This window comes from Cyrtonyx montezumae, unplaced genomic scaffold (assembly GCF_038088225.1).
Source record: "Cyrtonyx montezumae isolate F1298 unplaced genomic scaffold, pur_monq_1.0 scaffold_3, whole genome shotgun sequence".
Taxonomy (NCBI): domain Eukaryota; kingdom Metazoa; phylum Chordata; class Aves; order Galliformes; family Odontophoridae; genus Cyrtonyx; species Cyrtonyx montezumae.
In genome coordinates, this window is record NW_027072034.1 from 60,166,124 (window position 1) to 60,186,287 (window position 20,164).

General features: G+C 44.3%; 3 protein-coding genes across 11 annotated transcripts in view; 2 read left to right on the plus strand and 1 right to left on the minus strand.

Moving 5' to 3' along the window:
• Positions 1–2,848, plus strand: part of SYNJ1 (synaptojanin 1) — a 56,372-nt gene extending 53,524 nt beyond the window's left edge. For 4 of the 7 annotated variants that reach the window (XM_065741772.1, XM_065741773.1, XM_065741778.1 and 1 more), the window contains one exon: positions 271–2,848. In XM_065741772.1, coding sequence (XP_065597844.1) covers positions 271–1,122 — 852 coding nt within the window. In that variant the 3' untranslated portion in view covers positions 1,123–2,848. The remainder of the gene's footprint in view (positions 1–270) is intronic. The other 3 variants (XM_065741774.1, XM_065741775.1, XM_065741779.1) reach the window with 1 other exon arrangement.
• A 2,086-nt stretch (positions 2,849–4,934) lies between these two features.
• Positions 4,935–11,697, plus strand: CFAP298 (cilia and flagella associated protein 298). 2 transcript variants are annotated; one of them, XM_065741781.1, is made up of 7 exons: positions 4,935–5,124; positions 5,275–5,442; positions 7,047–7,114; positions 8,301–8,459; positions 8,990–9,121; positions 11,015–11,117; positions 11,220–11,233. In XM_065741781.1, coding segments are annotated over exons 1-7 (771 nt in total). In that variant the 5' UTR covers positions 4,935–4,985; the 3' UTR covers positions 11,222–11,233. The 2 variants fall into 2 exon arrangements, with proteins under 2 accessions (XP_065597853.1, XP_065597852.1); XM_065741780.1 differs by having other exon boundaries at positions 4,936–5,124; positions 11,015–11,110; positions 11,210–11,697.
• Positions 11,698–18,467: 6,770 nt separating this feature from the next.
• EVA1C (eva-1 homolog C) overlaps positions 18,468–20,164 on the minus strand; it is a 36,086-nt gene continuing 34,389 nt past the window's right edge. For both annotated transcript variants that reach the window (XM_065741809.1, XM_065741810.1), the window contains exon 8: positions 18,468–19,200. In XM_065741809.1, the coding sequence (XP_065597881.1) occupies positions 18,809–19,200 (392 nt within the window). In that variant the 3' untranslated portion in view covers positions 18,468–18,808. The remainder of the gene's footprint in view (positions 19,201–20,164) is intronic.

The following is a 20,164-nucleotide window of genomic DNA, read 5'->3' on the forward strand; positions in this document are numbered from 1 at the left end:
TTTGGCCAGGGTTCTGAGTTGCATGAAGCTGTGGGACGGGGAGTTAACTTTAGCTATCAGGAAGAAAAGTGGCTAAGGGGTTTTTTTTTTGTTCCAGAAAAGAAGCAATCATTTTACAATAAGCGTGTTGTGCGAGTCGCAGCCAAGTTGTATTGAAGTTTCAGTTTAAGCCCAACAGCTTCTTTTCTTCTCGTAAAACTGAGAAATGGGGAGTCGGTAATAGTCTTAAAAACAGTCATGTGATTACTAAGCACCTTGTTTTCTTTCCAGGTTAAAACAAATGGAACATATGGCACTAAACTTGAAACACAGTTGAGTAGCGACCCTTTTGAAGATTTGTCATTTCAGCTGCTTGTGTCAAAGATGCAGACATCTGCTCGAACATCAGCTGGTCCAACCTTAAACCAAAAGGAATCGATGCAGTTGCCTTCTGCAACGCAAAGAAATGATCTTTTGAATACTGTAAGTTGCATGCCAGCAATGCCTCCTGCTCCAACTCTTAACATATCCCAGGAACACACGCGCAGCTCTCCAAATCCATTTGTTACTGGGCTGAACCGCACAAATCCATTCACTGAAAGAACGCTTACTGCTGGAAACCCGTTTAGAACAGACACTCAAGGACCTGAAATAACTTCACATTCACAGGAAGGACACGCCGCTTTCAGTCCTTTCCCTTCTCTAAATCCCCCCAGTTCTAATACGAGCAAGCCTGTATTTTCTGCTGATGCACCTGAAAACAGTTCTTGCTTGCGAAGTAGATCTCTCATGGTAAAAAATGTACAGCCAAAAGGATGGGTAACGTTTGACGAGGAGGAGGAGAATTTCCATGTAAAGCTAAAGCCATCTAAAAGTGTTCCAGATTTTAAGCAAATGGGTTCCAGGATGTCAGCTGGATCTCCAGATTTGCTGGGCACTGAACAAAGTACTTTTCTTGGTTCAGACTTTACCTTTGGTAATGACTGGAATAAAAGTTCTACTGATTGTTTCTATACGATGCCAGCAAGAAGACCGCCCGCACCTCCTGTCCCATCGAGAGCAACCAGCAACAGATCCCCTGCAGATCCTTTCACTTCTTTGGCACCTAAAGTGTCGCCAACGCAAGATTTTACAGAAAGATAGGTCTTCAAAAAAAAAAAGAAGTAAGAGGTTATATTTGTTGCTACATTTATCCAGTAGAATAATTGGGCATTTGAGATTACTCTGTGTGCAATAATTACTTGTCAAATGCACTGAAACTTTACTCGTAAACAGCCACTGTTATTTGTGTATAAATTTTGAATATGTATATATGGTAGAGCACAAACAATAAACGGTCGGAAGTTTATTAAAATCCCAATGTAATAGTATTTGAATAGATGGAAATAAAAAAGAAGGATGAGCTACTAATCTCAGTAAAATATCCCAATTTTGGAAATAGTCTTTGCCTAGGGAGCTCTCTCTGTTCTCTTCCCCCCTGTGGAATCTCAAGAGGGGGGCTCCCTGCTGGTAGCCTTCCCACTCCCTTTTTACTGTTTTGTTAATTGCTATTTATAAGTATTTACCAAAGAGCTGCCAAAGTTTATTGAGATTTGAATGTTGACAAGCATTGTTTAGAAGTTGTTTAATTTATAACAGATGCTATGGAGATTTGTAAGGCTTATATTTGAATTTGAGGCACAACGAAAATAGTTTAATTTCAAAATACAAACAATACTTTGTATATTAATATATTCAGTATTTGACTTTAATTTTCTGTGTCAGTACATTTCAGCTGCTAAACATTACTGTGACATATATTCAGCATCATTGATTCAGAATTACTGCTCCATATCATCCACTCATTCACTGCTATCTTAAAATCATTTTTTCCCACAAATTGGAAACAACTGATACAGGTTTTCCCTCAACCTCTGGAAAAAAAATCCCCTTGAGATTTGATAAAGCAAGCAGTCTTTTACCAGCTGCAGACAACATACTGCCATTAGCTCGTCCCACTCTTCTTTCACGAGTTGGAAGGGCTTCCTTGTCCTACAGAAGGACGTGGGGGCAAGGAACTGGCAGTCATGTTACAGCAGCAGAGGAGAAAGTCATCTTCCACGTTCACACTGTCCTCCCAGCATCCTTCCTGTCTACTGTTATACTCACTGCTGTGTTTTCAAAGCCATGCCTTCAAAGCAGAGAGCATTCTCTGAGCTGAATGATATCGTTCTGTCACTTCTGCAGTTAAGCTCAACAAGTGACCCTTTGTCCCCCAGAGACGGTGACCGTCCCGTGTTTGTGCTGCCTTGAGGCTAGCGAAGGCTACGTCACAGCTCTGCATATTACGCTATGAAAAGGCAACTCTGTGCTCTTGTGTTCTCTAAAGCTCACATAACATTACCTAAAATGTGATATTTCGTTATCCTGAGGCAATTTAAAGTAACTGATTTCCTTAGCTCTACTTACGCGTGCTAAAACCATTCTCCTCACAGTTCGTGCTATCTCGGGACACAGCTTTCATATGCAGTCATATACTTCCATGGAAAGCTGAACGTGGCACACCGTTGTCGTCTCTTGGGGGACTGCAGTCGCCTGCCTACGCTCAATGGCTTTACTTGCAAACGAGCTGTACTGGTTCTGCAAAACTAGTGACGGAAACCCAACGTCCTAGCATTATGTTCATAGCAGCAAAATGCACAACGACAGTACTTTTTAAACATTCTCAGATGCTATTAAAAGGTTATTAATAAACGAATCTGCTTTTCCTTTAACGCTGCCCGGCTAGCCGTGAGCTGCAGTGGGATAGAGGAGTGACTGTAGTGAGTTTTATATTGTGCTTTTTTTTTTTTTCTGTTCAGCTCATTAAACAGTACTTGTACATTTTAAACAGCAGTGGTACTCTAAATCTTTGTGCTTCGATATGTGGGTGACCTTGTTTTACACTGTTGCTGTAAACATCTGTGTGATCAGTGTTTTGGTATATTCTTACATTAGCAAAACATTTTGGGGGGAATCTTTTTCCTAGTGGGAGTTACGTGATAAATATGTTCTTCATTGAATACTTAATTACAGTGATTAAAAACTACTGTCTAAAATGCACCTGGTATACAGCACCTCTGCACTATACAGGATTACGGAGATGGACAGCAAAGTACTGCAAAGATCACGAGAACTGCTCCAAAACTGTAGTGTGTGTATATATATATATTGCTAACCACTGTAGCGTGTATTAACGAAAAGAATTACTAGCAGAAGTTCTGAATTACTAAGAATTTAAAATAGAAACGCTCAACACATTTACACGAGTTCCATGTTCCCTGTGGTAAATTGCTCTGTTAAATGTAACAGTTTTATTGCTTGTGGCACACAATATCTATGGCTGTATACTTTACAGAACTGCAGTATTGAAACTCAGTGGTGTACAACATTCCGTATATACCCTGTGGAAGGCGGTGTTGTATTAACGAAATAAACATACCTGCCCTTAACAACTTACCTTCTTCTCTGCTCGTGATGGATACTTCCCTGGGGCCCTGTTTACCAGAGAACCGGATGGCAATACCGCTTTTCTGTCTCAACTCTGTGAGCAGCGGTAGCCTTTTAACACACGCAGAGCTTATTTTCTGTCATCTTGTGGGCACAAGACATTTGTCTGTAAAAGCTAGACCTTTCCTGTTGCTGCTGAAGGACAGCTGCAGCCCAGTCCATGCCTCGGGGGCCAGGCACCAAATTACACTCCTTGAACTCTGGTACTGGGGGCCATGCCCCCTGCCCTGTGCATCCCGTTCCACGCCCACCGCGCTGTGGTGCAGCACTGTCCCTAACCCCCAGCCACCCCTCCCCTGACACAGCTCCATGCCGTTCCCTCGGGCCCTGTCGCTGTCACACAGAGCAGAGCTCAGCGCTGCCCCTCCGCTCCCTGGGAGAGCTGCAGCCGCCATCAGGCCTCCCCTCAGCTCCTCTGCCCTGTGCTGAGCGTACTGAGGGGCCTCAGCTGGAGACCTCCACCTCCACCTGGAGAACCAGAGGGACATCAAGGAGGCCAGAATGGAGTGATTTTGGTGCCACACAAGAAAGGGGAAGTGAGGTCTGGGTGAGCAGTCATCCCTTTCAGACACAGCTTTATTTGTTCCCTGACTCAAATGACAACAGCCATGGCTCTGTGCAATAAGTGCAGGTCAGCAATGCCTTCTCTGGCACTGCATAGAGATGTCACTGTCATGACACATGGGCGCCATGGTGACACTTGAGCATCTCCCAGTGGAACTGCCAACAGCTCCGTGGGATTTCACTTGCTGACTGACAGGGCGAAGAATGGATCCTTGCAGAGATGTCTGCGAGTGCAAACTTGGTCAGGATGAGACAGGAGACACTGAAAGTCAGATGTCTGCAGCAGATGGCTGAGTCCTCATGCTGCCCTTCTCCTGGTGCTCCTCGGGATCAAGGAACAGCTTGGGATGCTGCCAGGGCACCGACAGAGGAAGAAAAAAACAGCATTTTACCGATGAGCAGGAAACCAAATGTTCACCTCAAACCTCTTCTGAGGAGAGCGCTGGCACCGCCAGTATCCTTGCAGCCCTCAGCTTTCCAGAGGAAGTCTGGGCACTGGTTGGAAGTGGATGGCTTGAGAGCACTTGGTGGGGTCACAGTGGGAGCTGCGCTGTAATTAATGAAGAACCGTTTCAGGTGGAAGCACTGGGAAGGAAAGGGCCTTTCAGAGTTTGTGAGACAGAAAGCATGAAAGACTTCATTCCTCAGCTTCATATACGTGGATTCGCCCCACTGCAACGTGACAGCAGCCCCCACACGGCCGCCCCGTCCTCACTGTCCCTCACGAGTGCCCCACCCGCTCAGGCCGGAAGCGGAAGTGCTGTCCCGCCTCCCCGCCCGTATCCAGAGACGCGCGTCCGTTGCTGCGGGCGCGGAGAGGCGGGCGGCGCCTCCAACCATCTCCCTCTCCGCGCACGCGCGACGTGCCGCTGGGCCCCGCCGTCGTTTCCCCCACCCGTCGGGCCGGCCCCGCTATGGTGCGGCTGCACGTGAAGCGCGGCGATGAGAGCCAGTTCCTGCTGGAGGCGGCCTGCAGCGCCCGCCTCGCAGAGCTGGCGCCCCTCGTCGCCCGTATCTACAACGGCAGGCTGAAAGTGCAGTGGCTGTGCGCAGGTACCGGCCCTGCCTCCCGCGGGCGTCGCGAAGGCCGAGGGAGCGGGGATCCCCGCCTCGGCTGCGCACGCGTTTCCTGAGTGGGTCGCGTACGTGGTGCGTTGTCGGTAAGGCAGGCCGATAACCTTGTGCTCTCGACGCTTTCCGAAGAGATGCAGGAGCTGGCGGAGCACGGTGTGTACCTGCCGCCCAGTATGCAGGGGCTGACGGATGAGCAGATTGAAGAACTGAAGTTAAAGGACGAGTGGGCGGAGAAATGCGTGCCCAGCGGTGGGAGTGTCTTCAAGAAGGATGAGATTGGACGAAGAAACGGGCATGGTAAGGAGGGCGCGGATGGTTGTCTCTTGTCCCCAGGATGTCACAACTTATTAAATTGTGATTCTGCGCCTCTCCTTTTTGCTTTTCCACCCTGAAAAGAAGGCAAAAGCAATTAGCAAATGCATACCTTGGTATCTGTCAAGACAGCAGGTTAGCCAGCTAATGTTTGTTTGCTGATTTCAGCAATCATCCTACTACACACAAACTGTGCTAAAGGCATTTCTATTTGCTAAGTAGTAGCTATTTAATAGCCTGTCATCACAATGAATCGGCAAAGCTATACCTAAATCCTGGATTACAATCTAACGTAGTGTAGATTTAAAAGCCTGAGTGGTATTACATCTCTTCAGCACTTATTAATTTTGCAACTGTAACATTCAGAAGTAAACTCCAAAAACAAGCAGAGAAATGACAGAGTTCTACCAATTGATCTGATCTTAGTTCTTGGTGCACGTATCAAGCACCAGTCTTTGAAGTTGAGGGCACGAAGGCTGGCTGTGCAGCAGAGGTTCTGTCTTGGTCTCTGTTCAGCACAGCAGACCTGTAGGCATGGATTGCAAGGCAGTTCAGTTAAGGAGGAATCTTTGAAAAATGTAGCTTTAGCTTGACATCCATGAGCAGCTTGTTCCTGATGTCTTATTTTGGGGTAAATAGTTCTTCTAACACAACACGTTGTCCAAGCAAGTTTAGACCTCCCTGAATAAAGGGCTTATAATATAAAGGAATGCTTTCCCTCATACCTGTATCAGCCAAGTGGCTGAGTCTCTCTCATGTGTCTTGGGGCACTCATTTGCATTCAGAATTTGCCAGTGATGAGCAATGTCAGGCCTTATAATAATAAAAAAAAAATAGCAATTTGCCTTAATATATAGTTCCTCTATGACTTACAGTCAGACTTGGACATTTATTTGTTAGCAGGTGGGCAGGTCTGTAATATTAACTGTTGCAATACAGTAAATGATGCACTTAAATGCTTAGCTGCAAATTGGTATGATATAATTGTATTTTTGTTTGTGGGTAGATGATTTTTATAGCAATCAAAGTAAATAACCATGCAAATACAATGCGTGTTTCATATCAAATTAGATTGGGGTTTTAATTAGGCTAATAAAGCCAGCAAGCTTCAAGCTGTTGCTCCTGATTAAAGCACATCTGCCAGTACCACAATAGTCGTATGAGAAAGAGTCTTCCTTTGGGTTGTGGTGAGGGGCATTGTGGCTGTTGCTTTTTTCTCAGTATTTTTGGCTTCAGTGAAGTTCCCAGTGCCAGTCAGATGTCTCCAGGGAAAACTAAGTTTTACTGTGCCCAGGAGAAATGCAATTTTGTTTCTTAAGTTAGTAAGAAGTTTGACAATAAAGCGTCCATTTGGAAAATAGGCTACAATTTAGCAGTAAATGTATTTCTTGCTTTGTGATTGAACAGTGTTACATTTGCTTACAGTAGAGAATAACCTGGACAGGCAGTTTGCTCTGTTGGTGGGGTTCTGTGCGTGTGTGTTTTGGTTGTTTGTTGTTGTTGTTTCCTCTTTTTGTTTTTATGTGGTTTTGTTTCATTTGTTTTCATAGCAAATATAGAGTATTGAGTACACCTCTCTTATTTTGTAGCTCCAAATGAAAAAATGCAGCAAGTTATAAAAAAGACAATAGAGGAAGCCAAGGCATTAATCTCTAAGGTAAGTTTTCCAAAGCAGCATGTGATACGTGGGACTTTCCTAATAGAGGCCCTGTAGTTGCACAGTTTAATTAAAAGTGGACTTTCTTCAGTGCAAGGGCACTGAACAGTTTTTCAGTAATATCCTGCAGCGATGGGAATGATCTAACAGAAACTGATGCTTCTGTTAATGATTTTCTGAATGGCTTTTGGCAAGCTGGTTCAACAAGTTAAGGAAGCAGGTATTAAACACCAAGTGAATTCTGGCAGCCGAGACCTTGCTGAATGATTAAATTGCATTTAATTTCATCCACACGCTTCTCATTTGCTACCGATGCATTCTTTAGGTGAATGCTTGTCATGTTTTCTGGTGAAAAATTAACAGTGTGCTGTGATGTTCCTGGAATAAAATACCTCTTGCTCATTAACACAGTCTTTTGACTGTTACGTATGACTAATTGAAAAACTCTAACCTCCTAGATTAAGCCTTGGTTTTTCAAGCACTCAGATGCTCACTCGGACTCAATGAGTTTATGTGCTTGAAGATAAGCATAAGAGCATGCCTTGATGTGACTACGGTTTCAGTTCACTCTACCAAATGTATGGATATTCATATTCTACATAGTGTCCCAGCTTTCATACGAATTTGGAACACTAATTCATGAATATTTTTATCTGATTCATGTTTTGGTAAATACTTGCAAGTCATTTTCTTCTCCTCAATCTTCTGCTCCTGGGAATTAGTGGGTGCAGAAGTCTAAAATGGATTTAAGCCAGTTATACGGATAGTTAATCAATTTTTAGTGTTGCCTGTGAACTTAAACTGGCCTGCTTGACAGTTACATTGCTGGTGTGTTAATTGTAAATTAAATGGTAAAATGTGAGGTTGAGATACCAATTTGACTCATCAGTTAACGAGCTTAATAATGTCCACCAGGAGGCAGCATTTTCTTACTCTTGTGTTGTCTTTTGCTCAATCGGAGCTGTTCGATCACTGAGAAGAAACTTCAGGTCTTCTTTTCTAGATGTGGCTTGTGTGGTTGGTTGGTTGTTTTCCCCCTTTGTCTGTTGCAGTCTAGTTTGCAATGACCTCAAGGTCTTTCAGGTCTCTGCATGAATATGCCAAACTTTACTTTTTCACTCACATTCTCTCCGCATCTTACGTGTGTGTGTATGTCTGTTATCAGTGATTCCTGCCTGTATTTCAGAAACAAGTTCAGGCCAATGTGTGTGTTAATCTGGAGATGGTGAAGGATGCATTGGACCAGCTTCGAGGGGCCGTGATGATTGTGTATCCAATGGGATTGCCTCCACACGATCCAATCAGGATGGAGCTGGAAGATAAAGAAGGCTTGTCAGGAACTCACGTATGCAGTCACATTTTTGTGTTACACGTAGCATCTGGGTTCCTTCTGTGCTATGCTGTTCTATCAGTTAAGGTGACTTTGTTTCCTTGTGCATGAGAAATTTCATCAAATGTTGTCTGATGCTTTACGTGAAAGCACACCAATAGCTTGACTATAGAAATAAGATGAACGAATTATATTTTAAATGTTACGTACAAAGCTGACTTCAAGTAAGCCTGGGACCCAGTGAAAATAACTTGTAAGTAAGTTCTTTTCAAGGTGAGTGTTAAAATTTTGCTTCCCAAAGTGTTTCTGTTAAAACTGAAATGGGATATGAACCAAGTTCCTTTAGATTAATATAAAAAGTGCAATAAAAGAGATGTGAAGTGTAAACCCAGGTGAATCCCACTGGTCTTTCTGTTAATTCTGGATTGTATTCCAGGAAAAAAATAACTAGTTTTGGAAAAAATAAATAAATCAAAAAAGAAGGGAGTGCCTCCACCCCAGTAAGTTCTCTCATGCACACTCTTCACCCTGATTATTTACCACAGGCTGGGCTTGAAGTCATAGAAGAATCCGAAGCGCAGTTATGGTGGGCAGGAAAGGAGTTGAAAGAAACAAAGTTGCTTTCCGATTATGTAGGCAGAAATGAGAAAACAACTATCATTGTCAAGATACAGAAAGTAAGTATCGCTGGATTTCCTTGTTATCCATTTGTGGCCATCTGGCAGAGAACTGGTATTAGGTGTATAAAGTGGTCTGGATTAGATCCAGCTTAAATGTCTTCAAATGACATCTATCGTTTTAAGCTTTTCGTTTGTTATATCCCAATTCTTTTCTTAGTAATTCCTTTGCCTATCAGTTAAATACTGTAATTTTTATTACCTGCTCCATAGCACTTTCATAAAGTGCATCAAAGAGGTACTTAAGACTTGATTAAACACAACCTGAAAAGTTTAAATACACACAAAAGCCCATCTGGCTCTCGGTTCCGTCTCAGTGTGGAGCACTAGGCAGAATACCCTCATCAACTTTTAATTTGATTGAGAGAGAATACATGCACCCCAGCACCTTCCTGAATGTGGTGACCGACGTTTCTTGGGGGCAGGTCCTCAAGCTGTCTCAGTTGTTCTGTGACCTTGTCTTCTTTGAGGACATGGGTTGTGAAAGAGCCCAAACATAGTTTGACCCAGGGTCAGGGAATTCACTGAGTGCTAGAAGGAAAGACCAGTACCACCCAGCTGTGCTGTCAGCTGTGCCTCTCCTAAAGTTCACAGCTGAACTTCATAAAAGAAATCAGACTTTCTAGACAGATGTGATGAGACACACGTGGCTTGTGAACATAGGTCTGACATCTTCTGGAATAGTGAGCAAAAATAAGGTGAAGATTTCCCTCTTCCCCTTGGTTAATAGAACTGATGCTTTAGCAGAAGGTGATCATGAAGTGTGTCCTGGCATCTGGCACCATGGCTGTGTTCTCACATTATCAGAGTTCAGTACCAAGTTGGTGGAACTGTTTGCAATTCTCTGGACAAAGCAGTGCACTGACTGCAGTTTTGCTCACCTCAGGTGAGAAAGCCTTACTCAGGGGAAGGACGTTGGGATTTTCAGTTCACTTTTAGTGTATCGTATTCAAAAGATGTGTTTGTGAATGTTAGATAACTTGGAGGCAGTACTTGCCCATAGCTCAGAATTATTCTTGAGCTGCATTTCACTTTTCTGGCAGTAAGAGCTTCTCTACCTTGTGAAGCAAGAATGGCTACAGCAGATCTTATTATCTGCAAGTGTCTGTAATCTGTATTGGTCAAAGATAAGGCAAGTGGCATGCTTTTTGTCATTTGGAAGACCAGATTTGTTTTCTCTTTTCTATCTGGGTGACTGAAAATTGGTGAGGCAATTGAAGAGCCATTGAAACATAGGCTCCCAGGAAAGCTGTCATACTGTTTAATTAGTTGATGGACCTCTTTGGAGAATGCAAAGTAGTATGGTGGTTTTTTCTTATCTCACAATGGATGCCCGCATTCTTGAGTTGCAGAGCTAATTTAAACTAAGCCAGACCCTTTTTGTTCCATAGGGGATTTGCCATCTCAATTTAAACTGTTCTGTTTGTTATTGTTGACAATGGCTGTCATCAGCTATTTTCTGCTGCATGCATCACTTCTTCCATGAAGATAATTGACTGGATTTTTTTTTATTTGTAGTTACAAATAAAAATTATCTGTAGCGTTTTGTAACTGTTTTCCTTTACCAAAGGAAAGCCATCTTGAATCAATGTTTGCAGAGGAACTCACAATGGATGGGACCGTTCTGAGACACTGGGAATGGCTTTAACACCGAGAGATTTCTAATGTCTTTGTAGAGCAGAGTTTAAGTAAAACAGGCTCAGTAATCCTGTTTTTATTTATCCTCCTATCCTGAAAATCTTTTTAAATTTGAGAAACCTTATAGCAAGATCTTCCTTCAGACAATCTTTGCTTAGCAGCTTCTCTTGGCCCATTTTATATCATAAATGCCATCTGAAAAAAAAAATAAATATATATATATATATATAAATATATATATGCTTCCTCTTTCAGAAAGGTCAAGGAGCTCCAGGACGTGAGCCTCTGATTAGCCATGAAGAACAAAAACAGATGATGCTGTATTACTACAGAAAGCAAGAGGAACTTAAGGTACGGTGTTATTTAACTGTCTGTGAGCTATAGTAGCACAGAGACTGAGCACAGGTTACACTCATTACTGCTGCCTTAACCTGTTGGTTCTGTTCATAGAAACTTGAAGAGGACGATGATGACTCATTTCTAAATGCTGAGTGGGCAGACAGCCACGCTTTGAAAAGACAATTTCATGGTGTGAAAAACATCAAATGGAGGCCGAGATGAAGCTCCACAAGTACTTGGTGCCTCTTCACTGTGGTTTGTAAAGAGGGTTGTTACTGTGTGTTAGATTCTTCTGACAGGAGCTGAAGTCATCACTTCTGTAGCAGATGGCTGTAGGCTTTCAATACCTGTTTACATTTCTGTACAAGTTTAGCTGCGCTTTTCTCTGCAATGATTGGAATAAATCCTGCTTAAGTTGATTGTTTTATTAGAAACTTGTATTTTGCATATTGTGATATTAATGTATTCCATAGATAATATAAGTAAATAAACGTGTACTGGAATGTTGGGTATAGTTTTGAGGGCTTGTGATATTTTGTAATCACTTCAACACAGCTGATTTTAATCTCATTTTTTAAATGACTTGACCACTTAACCAGTTATTTTAGGAAAATCTTTTTTTTTTCCCGTGCAAATACTAGTAGCATGAAAATCCTTCTAGAATGCTTAGTTTTCATTATTTTACTTTTTCTTGGACTTTAGAAGCCCTGCTGCTGTGCTCACTCAGCTGGCAGTTGTGATGCTTCTATATAGAAGCTGTTATTGACAGGAGGATTTTGATCCATTTGTTGCACAGTATTCCAGATAATGAAAGCTCTAGAATTACCTGAAGGAATAAATCTTTAAGAGCACATTGCTGAAGTTTTAAGTGTTAGATTTTTGTCTGCTCAATAGGGATTCTTTTCTACTGAGGCAGCGTATGGTTAACAGAATGAATAATACCAAAAAGTATTGTAGCTCAGATATTTTACAGATGGTATAGTTAGAAAGGTTAGCATGATGGACAAGAGACAATTGAAACTAAGGAAAACACTCACCTGTGGCCTAGGCTCTGGTAGGAAGATCTTCAGTGGTGGTCAGCCCTTAAATGGGCTCTGGGAGAGGTGGAGCCAGACTCCACTCCTTCCGGTCACACAGTGCATTGCCTTCACCTGTGCTCCTGCAGCTGACTCAGTGCTCACCTCAGCTGATCCATCAGTGCTTCAGCCCCTGATTCGACAGTTCCCATACAGGTATGTGTGCGTCCATGTCCGTAGCTGTGCAGCACTAAGCCCGAGTGCCTTGAAAATCTGACCTGAGGATCAAGCAAGTGTTTTAAGGATAGGTGAGCTGTACCTGGCTGTGGGTGCTCACAGCCACAGCAGTGGTATCTTCATTCATAGCCCAGAGCAGTTATTTTCACTTCTGCAGTGAAGAAAGGCAAGCCAGCTAAGACAGCTGGTTTGGTATTGTTGTTTTTAGCATATTTCAGGTGCCAAGATGTCCCTACACATGTGTATTTGCTTTCTGCTTGAGCAGACTAGGTTATGTTCACAAACTATATCAATCTCAGTTAGAGGCAGTTGCTCATAGCACAGTTTATGTCAAATTTTGATGTGAAATACGTTTTTTGGAGGTGCCACATCTTGGCGCTGCCCAGCAGTTCTAACAGATTGCTTGTGCTTGCTGTCCAAATTTGTCACACGCATTTGATATTTTTCATCGCTCGTTTTTTTGGTCTTATTCACACCCTAATCCTGTTGTCACGAGGGCTTAGTTGCAGAGACAAATGTCTGACATATTATCAAGTGGAAGCTTCCTACTGTGCCAAACCTGCCAGTGCAACAAGGGGAGAGTAAATTCTGCGGTTGTTGACTATCTGCTTAAAACACCTGCCTGTTTTTCTCTAGATTTGCAATTCTCAGTACCCATGGCTTCAATCTCCCTGCTTTTTTGAGTCATTGTAGAAGAGCAAAGTGCTTTGCTAATTGTTTTTGCATTACTGTGAGAAGCTAAGAAGCTAGAGCAGGTTTTAAAAGAATTCCCATTTCTGACACTTGCTTGGATGAAAATAAGAGTCCTGTACGCTTACCTGCTCCTCCTCATTTGGAAGATAACCTTTTTTGAGGTTATTTTGTCGTAACTGCTGTGAGGTTAGTGTCCTTGGCAGGAAGTTTCCCAGATGTTTTGGATGTATTGGATTGAATGCTTGGAAATACCCATCTGAATCCCTCTTGCTGACAGAGCTTTCATCTCAGATCAGTGTTATTCCGAGGAGTTTGTTCGGTACACTCCCAGTCTGTAAATATCTGAAGTCACTGTTGGCTTGTGGCCATTTCATTTAACATCCTTGATACCAGGGAAGTATTCAATAGCAGTGGCAACATGAAAAAACATACGGTTCCTTATGTATGTTTCCCTGGGTTGCCCTCATTAAACAGCACATCCACAACCGTGAGCAGGTGGCTTTCCGTGATGGAACTACGCCACGCTGGTAGAGTCCTCCTCCCAGCAGAGCCCTCTGGTGTGTGTATCAAAGGAGCCTAGGGACTTTTGTTACATTTCCAAGGCTCGTTGAAAGTTATTGTTTCAGTGAAAAAAGATCCTTTCCAACTACTATTAGATGGAGGGCTCTGATCTCTGAGGGGAGCGTTTGATTATGTTGTAATGTTGTCGTTTCTTTCTTAATGTGAGGAAGAACTTGGTATAGAGAATAATTAACAAGGAAGAAACTGCATTTTGTTTTAAACCTTTGATCGTTGTTCTCCCTTCCTAATGCTCGCACAATGCTCTCGCAGTACTCACGATAGCATCCATAGAGCTGCTGTGCTCATTTGTTACAACTGAAATTGAATGAACTTACTGGAAAAAGATGAAAGAGCACTCGAACAAAGCACAGGACTACAGGCATTTAAGTATCTGCTCCAAAGAATCAGAATTATGTGATATGAACACTGCTCTTAGGTTTGCAAAAGCATTTTATCTTCCTTCTAAACTGCTAATTTCTGGAAGCTTGATAGCAGTATGCCCTTCTAGAGGGAAAATCAGCTATCTGTCAAAGGCTGCATACAGCACAGCTTGGCTAAGGTGTTTGTTTTGTGGCCATATCACCGTTCTGATTAGTGGAAATTTATATTGCATATCATGGGAGTCACTAACGTAACTGTAGTCCTTGGCACAGGCTGAGGGTTCCTCAGGAAGGGGCAATTTGGAGTGAGGCAGAGCAAGGCCTGCTCTGCCTTGAAAGGTAAAGCAGGTCCTCGCAGTCGCTTCCTACCCCTTCACTGGATTGCTGTGACTTCTTGCAAGTGTGTTTTTGTGCTTCATTCTACTGCATGAGAGTCACGGATAGAAGCCACCTGCGAGTTGCCTGTTGCACTGAAAAGTCATAAAGAGGCCCAAATCTAACACAGCCAGTGCATTTTAAAATTGATTTTCTGTTTTCACTCTGTTTTCCCCTCTTGCACTCTACATCTAGCACTGCTGTGGCCTCTCTGAGCAGCAGAGGGGATGGCAGGATGTGTTTCAGTGGGAGAGGTTGATGTCTATCCCCTGCTGGATGCAGGGAGTTGGATCTGATAGTTTTGGCTGTGCTGACATTGTGCTCTTGTGCAGCCTTTATTCCTGCTCTGCACAACCTCAGGAGATGGGAGCTGGCAAAGGTCTGACCTGATGGGGCCAGGAGGTGGAGGAGACCTACCATGCTGTCAGACCATCGGGGAGCACTTCTGTGCTGTGCAGCTGATGGAGCACTGGCACAGGAGTCTCCTCCTTGGTTTTTTGAAACCCCAGCTGGAAGTGGCCCGAGGCACCCTGCTTGAGGTGTCCCTGCTGGAGCTGGGGTTGGGCCAGATGGATCCGGAGGTTCCTGCCAACCTCAACCGTTCTACAACCCTGGCAATTCCATAATTAATCAAAATGCTTGACTGCAATTGGAAGTGGCACCAGGACCAGCTGTGATTAGCTGCTCTCCACCCAATCCAGGGTACACCAAGTGACAGGAGCAGCCTGGTCCCATCTGCCCTGTGCTGGCCATAGCAGCACCTTACCCAAAAGTCACCTGCCTGCGATGTCAAGGACAATGCTTGTCCTCACGTGTTTCAGTAAGTATGTCCTGTGCAGCAGCCACGTGGGGTTGCCTTCAAACTGAGGAAGTTTATAGCAAAAATAGGAAATCTGGCACTTCCTTAAGGAAAAAGAAAAAAAGGCAATTATTGTTTTATTTCAAGGATTAGGTCTGTGAGAGCAGCTCTCAGTAAAGGCTGAGACATCCAGCCAACTGTGATTCAATATCTATAGTGGTGTAGTCAAAACCTGTTGTGAGGGATTTTTTTTCCCCAGCATACAGGTGCACCATCCTCATGCAGGGGCTGTGGGGACAGCTATGCTGTTCCATACCACTGCCTCTGCTTCTTATCACAGCAATGGTTTGTGCAGTTTGGGATCTAGCCCAGAATTTTCCACAGGGCCGTGACCAGTTTTTGGAGCTCTGCTTCTTCCTGTCTTTCCCTCATTCAGAAATAGACATTTCACGGGAGGGATACTCTCAGCAATTCCATCCTGAAGTTTTGCTTAGAGTAGAACAGAGTGGTATGGACATGGACAGCATCGCAAGGCCTGAAGCTGCAGTCATTGAGCTTTGGTCAACTCCTTGACCTTTTTGCAACTCCTTGAGCTGTGGTCAGAGCAGTTGGGAGGCTCTCAAAATTGCTCAGGTCGGGATGACCCCTGGAGGTCTGCTGGTCCTACCACACACCGAGCAGGGCCGCGCCTCTAACGCGACCCAGCTCCAAAACCACCTCACACTGATGTGTCCAGAGGATTCAAACGTTAAAAAAGAAAACCAGAAGAGGCAGCTCTATTGTCTCTGAACATAACCAAATCTCTCAGGCTGGCCAACTTGGCTGCCTAACAAAGGTGCAAGCTCTGACTGGAGCTTTCCAGCTGGGATTTTGCTTTCTCCCCATGAGAAGCCACAACTTCTGCCATTTTCCATGATGTTGGAGAGCTGCCCTTGGCAGCAGAGCAGGGAGCTCCTCAGTGCTGCAGAACCACAGGGTAATAAGCACCAGTTGGATGGGATATCACAGGCTCTTACTCGGGCAGTGCATCAGGACTTCACCTCAGCAGTGTCTCCGCGCTGCTCTTTTGCTCCCAGGCTGGCATTCAGCTTTCTGAGGAAAACCCCGGTGGTGCTTTGCAGGGCTCCAAAACTCTCTGACCGGACTTCTGCTTACTTTAGCAAGGGCTGAAGGTCAGCTTCCTTTTGTGAACCCAAGGAAACCCACGGCAGATGACTTCACAACTGATACTAAATCCCCTGCCTTGGTTTGTGTTTGACTTTTCTGCATGACCGCACACCTTGCACATAATAAGATGCTTGCAGTCATGTATCCTTTAAGCTTCCTCATGTGCAATCAGTGCCAACACAAAGGTTTCCATGCCTGCTTTTGGTTGTTCACTCCCTGCTCACCCACGCAGGTCTCTGCTTTCCCAGGCCCTTCAAGCTCTCCCTCCTGCCGAGCCCTGCCCACACCACCTCTGCTGCCCTCAGCCAGGCCGCACCCTGGGCACTGCTGGGCTCCACTGATCACAGACACAACTGCTGCACTGCCAGGGCCCAGCTGGGGAGCTTGGGCTGCAGCCATGCAAATGCTGTATTGGTGACTGCTGAGAGAAAGGGAGAGTTTCAGGAAGAGTGAGTTTCAGGAGGGTTGATCTAGCACTTGCCTCAGTGTAGAGGTTGCTGCTGGTAAGTTCTGGGTTGTTTTGAAAACAGTGGTGGATAACTAAGCCTTGCCGCCATTGCAAGTCTGGTGCTGGCTCATATCGCCTTCAGATGCGTGTCGTTCTTGTACCCATGTGAGTAGCCCGAGCTCAGAAGTAGCTTTCATGCAGTCAGCCACATGGCCTGCACAGTCTCCCTTGTAATAGTCCTTGCAAGAATTTTACTGCAGGAACATTTGATGCTCTGAAATGCCCTCCTCGCAGTGTTGCTGCTGACTTGAAGAGCCCTCTTAAACTGTATTCTCACCCTCAGCCTGGAAGCAAAGCCGATATTGGCTGTGGTATTTCTGCAGCTTGTTTTTCCCAGGTTATACAGCCCACTACTAGCTGGCAAAACCCCACTGCTTCTTACCACAGACCTGAAAACAGTGTGGGTCACTGTAGCACTGCTTGTCTTTAATGGTCACACGCTGTACTTGTCCATGAAATACAGTCAGGTTGGGTGACCATAGATGTTGTCTGCTATTTTTTGTGCTCCGTGCAGGATGCTTTTTCTGCAGGTGTCATTTCAGAGATCAAAATACTGTAGCATCTGATTCTGAGTTTTCTTGCTTGTTTTCACTCTGACTTCCATATCTCCATGAGCAGTGAACATTTGGGCACAGGATGAAGCACTGATTGCTTCCCCCAATTAGACTTGGAAAGTTCTTACTGGCGGAATGAAACAGCAGCCCATGCTCAAAGCGTTTGCACCGCTCCTCAGCCCCTCTTCCTTCCTCTAAGAGGATGCCAGTCAGCACGGAGGTTTTTCCAGTTGAGCACATGACTGCACCTTAGCCATGGAGTGGGTCCCTTCCTCTTGATGAAGCTTTCCCATGCTTAGGTTTGTCTCGGTATTGGCAGGAAATGGCGAGCTGTGTCACTTCTTTCTTTCCACGCATTCCGTACGATACGCTGCCCTAAAGCATGGTGTCAGAGTGGGAAAGCACAATGAGCTCATGAAGTCTTACCAATAGGAAGTGACATTTTTCCTCCTTTTGTTTGCTGAGTTCCCAGTGGGCTGCAGCTAAAGTATTGGATACGTTTTATTTAAAGGCAGAAAGGTTGTATTCTCAGCTTACATACACTTCTGATTTCATTTTCTGTCATTTCACGCCAAATCCAAAGAAGTCCTCAGACTTAAGTCAAACATCATCTCTAAAATATGCTTTAAAATCACCAAAATTAACACAGCATTTCCCTTAAGAACGCCCTTGATATGCTGATTTATTTTATGAAAGCTGTCCTTTCCACGCACACACCTCCCAAAACCATCTCTTTCTCAAACTCTTCAAGACACCAATGAGGTGAGGCAAAGTGATGGTGGAAGTCTGTTCAAGCATACGCACACACTGCAGCTGCACTGATATTTCATGATACGGGTTTGGCTTCATCAAACATTTCCTTCAGAGGAAAACGTGTTGGCTGTTGGGGATTGCCAGTGTGGGCAAATAAATGTTGGGGGGATGCTCTTTTTTCACACTCCCTGTATGTTCTAATGAGGCTTCAGCTTCAAGCTTCAGTCACCTGTGTTTAATTCTGCCCTGTTCTGCTCTTTCTGTTAATAACTTGTTTACTCATCAACAGCACACCCTCATGTGATTTATGCGCTGCAGCACACCAAGTGGTTACAAGTGCCATGTCCTAATGCAGAAGGCTTTTCTCTGCATTGTGCTTCTCAACTGATTTTTTTCCTTTTTCCAATATTTCATAAACCACATATGGCAATCAATCCCAGATGACAGTGAAAAGCAATCTACAATGTAATTCAGAGCCATGAAAGCTTATACAAGTGTTTTTCCACAGAATGATTTATGCAGAGCAAAGGGCTTGAAGCTCTATTTATTGTATATATTTCTTCTTACTTTACAAATAATTAAAGGTACTGTTACAAATGTTCCTTCATAGAAGGTACATTTCTCTTTTTTAAAAAAAGGGGTGAGGGCGTCATCTGAAATAAGCCATTTATTCCTCGTTGATATAAAATGTGTTCATATTTCTGGGCGGTGTCATATCCAAACCACTGTTCATCCAAATTTCTTGCATGATCTGCTCCCTCCGCTCTATCCGCTCAGCCAGGTCTGCTGCTTCTGCTGAGTTATAACCTGAGTAAGAAGGTCTATAAAGTTCTGCCAGCTCATCAGGCAGCTCCGATCCGGAGGAGTCTTCATCCTCCTCCTCCTCACTCTCGCTGCTCTCATCCACTCCATCACTTTCTGGCACCAAGTGCTCCTTCTTTCCCTGCAGTTTCTGGAAGTCTTTAAAGCAGGACATGCGGATCACCAAGGCACACAGCGTGAGGATTAATCCCACACAAACACTGGACACAAACAGCAACGCGGCTCTTTCTGGGTGATCTGAAATAAGAAATCACTGCTTAAACTCTCGTTCAGCTCTGCCAAAGTCTAGCTACAAAGCAGTCAGCTGTCATTTCCTGTGCCTCACACTCTATGGCCAGAGTGGCAGTGGGGCCAAGGGAGACTTGCTGTGTCCTGCCCCAGATGCAGGGAATCTACCCCACCCTTGGAAGCTGAACTCTCTACCATCTCTGTTTCTTCAGCTTGCTGTGCAAAAGCCACAGCCTCTTAAAAACATACTTGAATAATGTTATCCCATCACTTTGTTAGCATTCTTAATCACCCATCAGAAATACACCATATTTTTTCCAGTCATCCTGCCTAAACAGGTCTTACCTTTGCAGAGAGGGGACATGAGGGAACTGGGTTTGTTCAGTCTGGAGAAGAGAAGGCTCAGGGGTGATGTCGTTGCTCTCTACAACCACCTGAGAAGAGGCTGTGATGAGGTGGGGGTCAGCCTCTTCTCCCAGGTAACAATGATAGGACAAGAAGGAATGGCCTCAAGTTGTGCCAGAAGAGGTTCAGTTGGGTGTTCCTTTCAGAAAGAATGGTGAGCAGGCTGCCCAGGGAGATGGTGGAGTCATCATTCCTGGAGGTGTTCAAGAGCCGTGTGGATGTGGCACTAAGGGACGTGGTCAGTGGGCACGGTGGGGGTGGGTTGGTGGTTGGACTAGGTGATCGTAGAGATCTTTTCCAATCTTAATGATTCTTTGATTCTATGGGAGGAGCAGCTCTATGCATAGAGGAGCTATGGTAGCATCCCCAGCCCGGGCTGGATAGGGAACATTTCATTTCCCAGTATGTTCTGAGATAGCATCTCAGTACTGCAAGATAAGTGGCAGTGACTCCACAGCTGCACGGCTCTGTCATTTTCTAGAGGTGCAGAAATCTTAATTCTAGAGTTGCTTCTTCATGCTTATTTCTGAAATCCATTAGATTTCTCTTCTGGTGTCAGAGATGACTG

Bases quoted from the DNA above. Each gene is read 5' to 3' on its own strand.
- CFAP298 (XM_065741780.1), top strand. From the start codon at position 4,986: ATGGTGCGGCTGCACGTGAAGCGCGGCGATGAGAGCCAGTTCCTGCTG. The intron at 5,125-5,274 runs GTACCGGCCCTG...CGCTTTCCGAAG, and splicing joins AGTGCAGTGGCTGTGCGCAG to AGATGCAGGAGCTGGCGGAG. The intron at 11,111-11,209 runs GTACGGTGTTAT...TTCTGTTCATAG, and splicing joins GAAAGCAAGAGGAACTTAAG to AAACTTGAAGAGGACGATGA.